At 51.9% G+C, this 12277-nt stretch overlaps 1 protein-coding gene across 1 annotated transcript in view; it reads right to left on the reverse strand.

Annotated features, from left to right (window-relative positions):
• Window positions 1–2694: 2694 nt before the first annotated feature.
• RAB7B (RAB7B, member RAS oncogene family) overlaps window positions 2695–12277 on the reverse strand; it is a 36265-nt gene continuing 26682 nt past the window's right edge. The window contains exon 6 of the mRNA XM_049858163.1: window positions 2695–4769. Within this exon, the coding sequence (XP_049714120.1) occupies window positions 4689–4769 (81 nt within the window). The 3' untranslated portion in view covers window positions 2695–4688. The remainder of the gene's footprint in view (window positions 4770–12277) is intronic.

Here is a 12277-nt window from a genome sequence, read left to right on the forward strand (position 1 = left end):
CAGTTCTACTCTATTACACGGGGTCGCTGTGAGTCCAAATAGATTCTACGGCATTCAACAACAGCAACCACTTGTCAGGTGTTGTTCTGGGCACAGAGACAGTGGTGAACAAAACAGCAGAAAATTCCTGCCCAGTGGTACTGCAATCCCAGTGGAGGTAACACTGGCACAAGGGCAAATGGGGCCTGTGGGAGCAGGCGGGGACACAACCTGGTCTGAGGGATGTCAGGGAAGCCTCGCTGGAGAAATGATGCTTCAGCTGACAACTCACAGCCCAGGAGGGTTTAGCCAGGTAAAGAGCCAGCAGGTCCAGCACACTGGCCAAGGCAGGGAGGTAAGAGGTAGCCGGCATTCCTGGGACCAAATTTGGGGTTCATGAGCTTGGGGTATGGAGAGTGAGGGAGGTTGTGGCCAGAGCTGAGGCAGGGGCAGATGGTGGAGGGTCTTGCAGACCACAAGAAGGGCTGTGTCCTCTATCTCAAGGGCCATGGGACACCACTGGAATGGCAGCTGTGTAGACAGTGGCTAAGAAAGAGGCCAGAGGGCAAGCAAGGAGGCCGCAGGGAGGGCAGTGTGGTCACTGGACCAGGTGGAGCGAGGGTAAGCGGTGCTGATGGGACTTGGTTGGGTTTGACAGGGAGTGAGAAAGAGCTTCAATTCTCTCATCTGTAAAACGAGGCTGATGTCCTCCTCCCTGGCTACCCTGGGGATTCGCTGAAGCAAGTAAGGCTCTCAGTGGTGTTAAGTTCAACCTCCCACCCCTCATCCCTTTATGTGTTTCTTTGCCCTTCTACATTTATCAGCTCAATTTATTATTATTCTGATCTTCTAAGCCCTGGCTCCCTTCCCTACCACACACACACACGTCACGTACACACATCACATACACACACACCACACCACACACACACCATTCACACTACACACATATACCACACACCCACCATGCCCTGCCATACACACTTCACACACCACACACACACACAGCACACGCACCATGCACGCTACACACATACCGTACACACACCATACTGTTCACACACCATGTACACTACACATACACCACACACGTCGTACCGCACACACACCATGCATACTATACACACACCACACCACACACAAGGCCATGCCCTACCACACACACACCACACGCATATCACACACACACCATGCACACCACACAGATACCACACACACCATGCACACCACACACACATGCATACCAGGAACATATCACATACACACCATACATATCACACATACCACATACACACCGTGCACACTACACATACATACCACACATACAGACGTGTGTGTGTGAGTGTGCAGACCCTGCACAGGCCATCACCCTCTGCTTGAGAGGAACTTCTGGCCTAGCAGTTCCTCCACCCTGTCCCTGGAGCCCACGGGGCAGAGCAGCATCTCCTGGAGCCCATGGGGTAGGGTGAGCCTCCCCTGGAGCCCACAGGGTAGGGTGAGCCTCCCCTGGAGCCCACAGGGCAGAGCAGCCTCTCCTGGAGCCCACGGGGTACAGCAGCCTCCCCTGGAGCCCACAGGGCAGGGTGAGCCTCCCCTGGAGTCCACGGGGTAGGACGTGCCTCCCCTGGAGCCCATGGGGCAGGACAAGCCTCCCTATGAGCACACAGCACACGTGGCCTCTGAGCGCTTGTGATGCTCCCCTCAGTCCAAGTTGGGTGTTGCTGTGGGCATGGCTGCTCTGCAGCCCTCCCTGGGCTGTGCACTCCCAGGAAACCAGAACCATGCTGTGGGTGCCCACCATGTGCCTGATTATGCCGGGAAAAGCCCAGAGCCCCTGGCTGGTGAATGAGGCAGGCACCAAGCGAGGCAGTTGGGGCTGGGGGCCTCTGCTGAGTGGCAGCAAATGGCAGAACAGCTAGCATCTCCCCAAATTCCCTTGGGCAGTGTGGTACCCAGCTGGGCCCAGCCCAGTTTTAATTGGTGATATGATTTGGCTTTTTTTCCCTAAGCCCAAAGGGCACATGCCATCCAGAATCCAGGCCAGGGTTCTCTCTATTATTCATCAGCAGCCTGGAGATGCCCCTCCTAGCTGGGCTGTGGTGACTCCAGGAGCAGCCTGAGCGAGAGTGTTTTTGTAGATTGGGGTCCTCTTCTCTGAAGGAAGGGCAAGGAACGGGCCCAGGAAGCTTTGCCCCCAGCCCTATCCAGGTTCCCAGGGGCTCCACTCAGGCGCGGAATCACAGCCCTCAGAGGCTACCTCTGTCTGCCTCTGTACCTGCCCCTGCTGGAGTGGGTACTGGGGCAAGTCCAGTCTCAGGCTCAGTGGTGGGGGGAGGTCCACAGGGAAAGGGAGCTTCCTTGTGGGATCTAATGGTTGACTTAGTCCCTCTGCCCCATGGCAGTGTCTCTTAGTCAGGATGGAATGGGTACTGTGGGTCCTCAGCCCTCTAGTGCACACCCCCACAGGAGTGCACAGTGTGTGCTCCGGCCTGGGGCTGAGTCTCCATACGTCAGAAGGGACAGCCTTGATTCAATGCTTAGCTGTCGCTGTCTTGAAATTCTTAATGATTTTTGAGCAAGGAACCTGCAAACTATGTAACCGGTCCTATTTTGTTTTTGTTCTCTGCCCTTTAGTATCTCTTGAATTTTGAACTATGTAGACGTTTTCTTTTTATTTTTAAAAACCAAATACCACAAAGGATAAAAACAAGGACACATTTATTATTTGTTGCATACACATAGACATAGTCCCTATGTCTGTTGCTTTACACAGGCTGCCACACACACCCGCACAGGGCACGTTGACCAACCCACAGTCTGACTCCCAGGAGGGCCGTCTGATGGGCTGCCTTCTGAGTGCCATTTGTCTCTGGGAGTGCTGAAGGATAGTGAGATAGAGCTGTGCTGGTACCCACCCTGGCCTATGCCAGCAACGTGCCACTGCCCTGGATGTGCCAGTTCATACCCAGAGCTGAGTGTGGGGAGAAGGGGCCCCCAAAACTCCTTTGCTGATCCCCTGCACTGACTCCTGTCTTCTAGGCATATCTTCAGGGTCAGTGACACCTGGCAGTCAGAGGCTTGGAGCTCAGGTAAGAATACTTCTACAAAGGAGACTTCTCTAGTGGGTGTGGACTCAGCCATGGGAGAGCCTGAGAGGCCATCTTGTCTACCCCGGTCTATGCTGTCTGTACCCAGGAGGATAGATTATAGCCTTAGAGGTTTCAGGAACAGAGAATTCGTGAGCTTTCCAGGCCCCTCATTCTAGTATATGTCACCAATGCTGATCAGGTAATCCGTTTTGATTTCTTGTCTGAATCACTTTTGTTTTTACCCATTTCACGCTAGACTTAAAAAGTCAGAACTGTCCCACAGATCTTGAAGGGCTAAACATGCCCAGAGCCCACCAACAAGCTTGGAGCATCAGTGCACCAGAAACAAGTGCCCTTCAAAAGTCCACGGTGTCCATTTTTCCCTCAGCCGGGAAGGGGGTGGGACATTGCTGCCCTCTGGTGGCCAATGTCAGCACAGCATCAGGGAGCAGTCAGGGCTGGGGAAGGAGCCCTGGCTCCTTTGCCTTGTGTCTGGGACGGTACCTTTGAGCCTCAGGTTCATGTGTGTCTGTTCACTGTTCCTGGAACACAGCAAGCTTGTCCTCACCTCAGGGCCTTGACCTTGCTGCTCCCTCTCTCTGGAATGTCCTTCCTCCAGATCTCAGGTGGCAGTGGCCTTCTCATTCTCTAGCACTTGGGTCAATGTCACCTCCTCAGGGAAGCCCTCCTGGACTACTCTGTCTAAAATAACACCCCACCCAAACCTCTGTCCCTCTGTATCCCATTACTTCATTCACTTTGTTCACAGCACTTCTCTGCTATTTGAGAATATCTGTTTACATTCTGTGATTATCACCTTCACCAGAATCTTGGCTCCAGGAGAGTTGGGTCCTTGTCTGTTTTGCTCGTCACTGAACGTCAACGCATTGTGCATAGTAAGATACTCAAAAATGCTGTTAAGAGACGAAATACACACACATCAACATGAGCGACTGAGACTTCAGCAGAGCTTCCGCCCCTCAGAACACGCTGACATAGGCAGGGCACGTATCACCCATCTGACACATGACAAGCCGCGGCTCAGAGGGGTTTACAGGAGTCCCTGAGCATGCAGAGTCCCTGGTGGGTTTTCCTGTACTCCTTCAGTTCTGCACTCTTGAGGGAGCAGACAGGGTGGTCCAGGGGTTGAGCAGGCACCCAGAACCTCACTCTTGGCCTTGGTGCCAGAGGGGACTGAGTTGCACCAACATCCAGTGCTGTGCTGGGCTTTGGGAGGTGTGTGGTGGTCTGGGGGAGCAGATCACGACCACAGGAGCGATACCAGGGGCAGCAGCCTGTCTGGAGAGATGTGCGTTCTGGAGCAGTGTGTGTTTGGGGAGGGAGCATGGCAGGAAAGCTGGGGCCAGCAGGGAACTGTGACCGCTCCAGGACCAGCATTTGGCTGCAATATTCTGGGCTTCATCTGGACCCCTAGGGCCCAGCTCTGCCCTCACCACATTCAGCCTGAGGCGGTGGTTTTCCTCCGTGCTCTACGCCCAGCACGGAAGCAATGGGGTCAGGGACTCTGGCAGCAGAGCCTAAGCCACCCAGGCTGAGCTTGGGGTCACCAGCCCCAGGGCAGGCTTTGTCTCTGGGAGTCCAGGGCAGGAGTCTGGAAGGTCAGCAGCATCCTCTCCTGGCCTGGTCTTCTGGTGAGAGCTTGATGGAGTCTGTGAGGTAATTCTCTAAGATGCTTTGATACTGGAAAGGAAAAGAGGAGTCAGGGTTCATGTCCTGAGATGCAGAAGCATTGCCTACGCTAGAGGTTGGGCTTTTTACCCCCAACCCGCCCTGTGGTAATGCTGGAAAACTGAGGCCCAGAAGAGGAAGCCACTCGCCTTTTCCACCCTTCCCCTTCCCCTCCTCCTCTTCCAGTCTTTTCTCAGGAGCCCAGAACAGTGGCTGCGTTAAGGGCCCTTCAACCAGGTCCCTTCTCCAGAGGGGACAACTGAGGTGACGCTTGAGCTCAGGTGGGGTGGTGATAGTCCTCTCCTTATTTCTGCCAGAGACCTCTCCCCACAAACGTCCTCACACCTTAACCTTCTCTTCACGTTGTCCACCGTCCAATCTCTGCTCGCCCCCAGCCTGGCACCTGGAGAACCCCAGTCCATCCTCTGACCTTCCAGGTCCTCCCAAAATAGACTCAAAAGTTTCCACTGGGCTTCTTTGCTTCTCTGTCCACTCCCCAAAGCTCCCCTGTCCCTACAAGAGCCCAGGAAAGCCCCTCTCCATCTGACAACCCTCCCTCCACTCAGCTGGCTGCACTTCTGACTTAGGCCTCCGCCCTAGCCCTTGGCTGTGGGGAGGGTCCTTCCTCCAGGGGAAGGATCCTGCAGGCTAGAGTGCATCTCCTTGCCCTGCTGTGGCCCTCGGTGGCCTCAGAGCTCAACAGCATACCTGCTCCTCACGCTCTTAACATTGTTAGCACTGGGTGTGTGAGAGTGAGCAGGCTGCAGCCTCCCGCCTGTCAGACACTGAACCTGGTGGTCTGTCTGACAGACCTGCCCTTCTGAGGGGGCTAACTTCCAGGGACAGAGGTCGTGCCTTCTCTCTAATTTATCTCGTCCACAGCCCCAGGTTCAGGCCTGGTGCCCAGTGGATGCTCTGGAGTAGCTGGGGTACATCACCCGTCAATCAGCTCCTTAATGCCCAAGACTCGGACCTCAGGAGGGTTGTCAGACCTGTTCTCCTGTGCTCTGATGATGGTGACCCCCTCCCAAGACACATGAGAAGGTTCACCTGACCTTCTCATAACTCACCGCCCCACCTCCGGCCCCCCACCGGGAGTGATTTACCCTGAGGACACAGAGCTCAGGGCACTGGGCCTGGAATTCGGGCCTTTTTCATAGAGTTTGTTTCTTGAAGAGCCCCCTTTTCTTACCTCCTCCCTGGGGAGGTCTTGAGGGTGGCAGAACAGCTACTCTTAGTCTAGATGATGTGCTTTGACTGTCCCTCAAAAAATTCTTTTGAGTTATTAGCATGTTATTTGTTTTGTGTTTTTTTATAGGAAGAATTAGTGCGGGGGACAGGGTAGTCTGTGTTCTTCAAATGAAGGTCTGTTCTGGGAAGCTCTGGAGAGGCCCCCACGCCTCACATAGATCTTCCTCCTCCTCATGACTATCTAACCCTAAGTAATATGGTGGTATTCTGATACTAATGCCTACAGCTTCCAGGCCTTTCCCCAAGGCATCCCAGGGCCCCTGCTCTCACTCTGAGGGAACGGAGAGCCTGCCCCAGAGGTTCCTGAGGAGAGACAACAGCCAGAGTGGCTCCTTGTCAGTCGCTCCACCAGGCCTGGTACGCCAGCTCCTGTCTACTCAGCCCTGGACATCATCTGGCCCACCAACTGGACCCTCTGTTGTGGGTAGGGCCCCCACTCCAGTGAGCTAATTTTAGTGAAAAGCTCAACATGTCTGAATCTCTTAGTGAGGGACAAGGAACAATAGCAGAGCATCGCCATCTAAGTCTTCTCCCAGCAAGGCAGGCCTCTGAAGGGATTCTCTTATTATTTGGTATTTTCTGGGTTTCCTCTCTCATCGTGGGAGTCCCTGGGTAGTGCAAATGGTTAAACACTCAACTACTAACTGAAAGGTTGGTGAGTTTGAACCCACCCAGAGGGACCTTGGAAAAAAGGCCTGGCCATCTATTTCTGAAAAATCCGCCGTTGACAACCCTACAGAGAAGTACAAGGGGTCACCATGAGTCGGAACTGACTGGATGGCAACTAGTTTGGTTTTTGGTTTTCTGTCATCATGGAAGCCAAGAAGACCTTGACTGAGTTCAGGAGCTTTCCTAGCTGGGTCTTTTGGGTGGGTGGGTGGGTGGGGGGCGGGGCAGGGCCCACTGGTTCATCACTCCGGAGTGTCCATCATCCTCGTGTGACAGGGAGGCCCAGCTGGCATTCCACAGCTCCTTAGCCCTCAGGTAGTGGACACCTGTGTCATCATCCAGCCACATGAATGACCCTGCCGGATGCCAGCCTCCCGGGAAGGAGTTTCAGAGCACCTGCTAAGCAACTTTGCACTTTACTTTAGGAACAACGCAAATGCATCTTGGGTGGGTGTGAGAAACTTCCTCACACACCTACACTGGCGAAGCCTAAGGTCTTCGTGCCAGTTCTCGTCAGCTAATCAACCCTGAGCTCTCCTCACTTATGACATTATTTCCACTCAGTAATGGCACCATCTGGCTCCTCAGATTTCTTGCAAAAATTCCAAGTATAACTTGCAGGCCATAATTAGGCTTCCTTGTAATTCTTTTCTCCAGACTCTGGTCCTCTCGGTAGCTTGACTATCTAACCGTAAGTAATATGGCGGTATTCTGATGCCAGTGGGGGTGTGATTGTGAGTCCCCAGCCTGGTCACCTCAGTGGCCCTGCTGTCAGACCCTGGATCCCAAGGACCTCATAAAGTTCCCGTAATTTTACTGACCAGCCACTAGCCAGCCCACTTTCCTCCTGGACGTGGTGACCTTGTCTCCTGTGGGTAGAGACAATTAACCAGAATGGAGTGGGGCCTGCATTTTGCAGTTTACCTTACTGGAGCCAAGCTTGACTGGCCCCAGCAGGGGAGGTGGTGGTAATCCAGGAAGATATATGCTACCTATCCTGCAGAGCAGAAGGGCATCTATTCTTTGATTATGAAGGTATTCTTAACTATATTTTAGAATAACTAAATACCCTAATCTTTGAATGTGGCCAAATCGAGATACTAAAGTAACTACCTACCTTCTCTCCTTAAAAAAATAAAAAAAAAAATTTTTTTTTTTCCCCTTACAAAGCGTTAACTGAGCACCTGCTCTGGGCTCTTTAGAAATGACTTACAAATCACAATTTCCAGTCCAGAGCCCACTGCAGAACTCTAGACGGGCCACCCGACATTGGTGGTGTTTCCAACAGGAGCAGTACATGAGGAGTGCCCCAAGGAGTGCGCTGCCCGTCCTCCTGCAGAGCCCCGTTCCTTTGTTCTTATCTTGGTTCGCAGCAGCACTAAGCCCTTGTCCCTTAGCTCGCCAAGCTAGAAAACTGGTCATCCCAAACTGCTACTGATGTCTGACCGTTAACCCCTGGTGGTTCTACCTCCTAAATCTCTTTAGTCTGCCTCCTCCTTGCCGTCTCCGTCATCTCATGCTGCGACTACTGCAGTACCCTCTTACCCACCTGTTGTGAATTGAATTGTGTTCCCCCAAAATGTGTGTTGGAAACCTAACCTCTGTTCCTCTGGATGTAATCCTGTTTGTTAACAGAGTTTTCTTTCTTATGTTAATGAGGCCATGCCAATGTAGGGTGTGTCCTAAACCTAATCACTTTTGGGTTATAGAAAGAGCAGATTAGATACACAGGTGGGCACGTACTGGGGAAGACAGATGCCCATGTGAGGATCAACAAGGAACCAAGGAACAGCTGGGGCTACCAGCCAGAAGGAACCAATATGGCTGAGACCCTGATTTGCACTTCTAGCCTCCAGAACTGTGAGAAAGTACATTTCTGTTCTTTCAAGCCGCCCACTTGTGGTTCTGTGACAGCAGCACGAGGAGACTGAGATGGCCCATGGAGCCCATCCTCTCTGCAGCTGAAACTCGTCTGCTGAAAACCCCTTAAAAACAGCTAACTTTCATTTACTGTCTTCTCTGTGCTATGATATTCTTTTGTTTAATTTTCACAGCACTCTCATGAGGTATAATCATCCGTTCTTTAAAGACAGAGGAACCGGGTGGCACACACGTACTGTGATCGGCTGCTAACCCAAAGGCTGGCAGTTTGAACTCACCCAGCTGCTCTGCAGCAGAAAGGCCTAATGTACAGCCAAGAAAGCCCTATGGAGCAGTTCTCCTCTGTAACATGTGGGTCTCCGTGAGTTGGGGGCTGAGGCGACGACAGCCAACGACAACGTAAAAGCAGAGAAATGGTGGCTCAGGAAGGCTGTATGTGTTGACCAAGGGCACAGAGCAGTAAGAGGGAGAACCAGGATTTAAAGTCCCATCTCGGCCTCCAAGCCCAGTGCTGCCCACACCAGGGCCGCGCTTCCCTCCTCACCTACAGCAGCACCTTCCCAGCTTCCTCCGGCACACCTGGGCTGCTGTGACTGAGCACCAAGCTCCTCTGGAAGCAGGGGAGGGGTCCTGGTAGCATATGTCTTTGAAAACTCTTGTTTGACTTTAAAATATGTATTTGCAAACTCCGACTTTACTTTAAAAAAGTGAATGTTGCATTCTCTGCCCCAAGTACATTTGTTTCAATGTTTCAGACTAACAAGGAATAACAATGAATAACATTGACCCTACAAAAGTTGAACTTCATTACCCTGCAGCTTCAAGGTCTGGGGTGCGCCCCTGAGTGTCCCGCGGTCCAACAGAGTGTTCTGGGAAGCTTGACAGGGCATGGAGTCCTAACTCCTGGTCAGGCTCGCAAGGCCCTTTGTGATCTGGCCTCCGCTGACCTTGCCAGCTCACCATGACCTCATGTCCCTACATCCCTCCAGGCCACGTTTCTTTCTCTTGAAAATGGAACCCACAGTTGGTTCCTCAAATGAGCCTTGTGGATTCATGCTTGGGCCTCTGACCATGCCCTTCTCTCTGCCTTCTGCCCCTCCTGCTCACACCCCAATGGCCTAGGTTATGTTCCCTAGGCTGCAGTAACAAATTATCACCACTGGGTGGCGCAAAACAAGACGTGTATTCTCTTACAGTTCTGGAGGTTGTTGTTGGGTGCCGGTCCAGTCGATTCTAACTCAGAGACATATAGAACAGAGCAGAACTGCCTATAGGGTTTCTTAGGCTGCAGTCTTTACGGGAGCAGATTGTTAGATCTTTTCTACCATGTAACTGCTGGGTGGATGTGAACCACCAACCTTTCAGTTAGCAGCTGAGCTCTTAACCATTGTGCCACAAGGGCTCCTTGTTCTGGAGGCTAGAAGTCCAAAATCAAGGTGCCCTCAGGGTCATCTCCCTCTGAAGGCTCTAGGGGAGAACCCTTCCTTGCCTCTTCCTAGCATTTCTGGTGGCCCCAGGCAATCCTTGGCGTTCCTCGGTTTGTAGCTGTAGCACTTCAAACTCTGCCTGTCTTCACATGGTGTTCTTCCCTGTGTGTCTGTGTCTCCGTGTCTCCAAATCTCTCTCTCCTTAGAAAGACACCAGTCATTGGATTTAGGCACCACCCCCCCCCACCCAATCCAGGATGACATCATCTTAACTTGATTACACTTGCAAAGATCCTATCTCCAAATAAGGTCACATTCACTGGTACTGGGAATTAGGACTTGAACATATCTTTTTGGGGAAATATTAAAGTCACTACACTTACCACGTCCACCTACACACAGCTAATTGTGTTTTAAAATCTAGCTCACATGCCATTTCTTTGGGTAGGCATCCTTGCCCACTGTCTTAATCATCTAGGGCTGCTATAACAGAAATACCACAAGTGGATGGCTTTTACAAAGAGAAATTTATTCTCACAGTGTAGGAGGCTATAAGTCCACATTCAGGGTGCCGGCTCCAGAGGAAGGCTTTCTTTCTCTGTCGGCTCTGGGGGAGGTCCTTGTCATCAATCTTCCCTGGGTCTAGGAGCTTCTCTGCGCAGGAACCCTGGGTCCAAAGGACGCGCTCTGCTCCTGGCACTACTTTCTTGATGGTATGAGGCCTCCCTGTCTCTCTGTTCCCTTCTCTCTTTTATATCTCAAAAGAGATTGACTCAAGACACAACCTAACCTTGTAGACTGAGTCCTGATTAACATAACTGCCTTTAATCATGCCTTATTAACATCAGAGAGTCAGGATTTACAACACAAAGGAAAATCACATCAGATGATGAAATTACAGATAATCACACAATATGAGGAATCATGGCCTAGCTAAGTTGACACACACTTTTGGGGGACACAATTCAGTCCATAACACCCACCCTCACCACCAGCTGCCTCTGAGTTACCACTGGACCTTGACCACACCCCCTTGTGGCACTTCCCACATTCCAAGACAACCTAGTTGTGAGTCTATTACTCCTCTACCTCACCTCGGGTGCACAAAGGTCTGTGCTCCCAGCGCTGGCGCAGCAACTGAAGAAACATTCACTGAACTGAATCATTTTCATTTTGTAGATGAGGAAACTGAGGTTCAGGTAAGCTGGTGGGAGGCTCACTTGAAAGCCCCAGGGCAGGATTCGAATCCAGGGCAGTCTGAGTACAGATGCCACTACTGCGACTTCCAGACTTCTGGTCAGTAAATTTTTCCCGTTGAGCAGGGAAGTTGTCAAGTGAGGAGGTTAAAAAAAAATTAACACCGTCACAACAACAACAGGGACGTTTAACCCCTGAACAGTGGGAAGGACAAAATTTCAAGAATAAAGGATACCCCTTCCCCAGAGAGGCCTGAGGCCAGCCATATGCCGATGCTGTAGGGCATGGGCTTTCCCCGTGGCTAAGTGTTTGGGAATTACTGCACCACGTATGTGGAGGCTTATTTATTACAAATCTGTACAAGGTGGGTAGCTTTCCTTGGATAAATCCAGGGAATGGCACGGGCAGTCACATTTGTAATTTAAGAGCTGACTTTGTAGTTGTTGTGTGCCATGGAGGTGACTCCATGTGACAGAGCAGAACTGCTCCAGAGGGTTTCCTAGGCTGTTATCTTTATGGGAGCAGATTGCCAGGTCCTTCTCCCTCAGAACCACTGGGTGGGTTTGAACTGCCAATCTTTCAGTTAGCAGCTGAGCACTTAACTGTTACGCCACCAGAACTCCCTAGAGCTGATTTTACTGACTATGAAATAAAGCCTCACTCTAGACTCTGCCCTGGAGACGGACACCTCGCTGCTTCCCCTAACATGAGACAGCAAAGGCTGCTGGGTGGGAGGGGAAGCATAGCAACAGCCCACAGGGGCAAACCTGGAGATGAAGGCTCTGGGTGTAAGGATGGCAAACGTGCATCTGCTCCCCAGGCAGCCTTCAACGCAAACAACCCCCAGGCTGGTCCCTGGAGCCCTACTCTCCAGGGCAGCTGGCAGGACAAGGCCAGACAGGCCCGTCACTCACAAGGGCGGATACTTCCCCATAAGGGGAGCCTCCTATTTCCCATGCTCATCTGCTCATTTCCCCAACTCAGTGGTCATTGCTGAGATTATTCTCTCCCCTCTTCCAAGAAGTCCACCTTGATTAAATGAGGCAGAATGATCAAACAAGCTGAGCCCCTCCCCACGATAGTCTCTCATGGCCC

This window comes from Elephas maximus, chromosome 18 (assembly GCF_024166365.1).
Source record: "Elephas maximus indicus isolate mEleMax1 chromosome 18, mEleMax1 primary haplotype, whole genome shotgun sequence".
NCBI lineage: Eukaryota > Metazoa > Chordata > Mammalia > Proboscidea > Elephantidae > Elephas > Elephas maximus.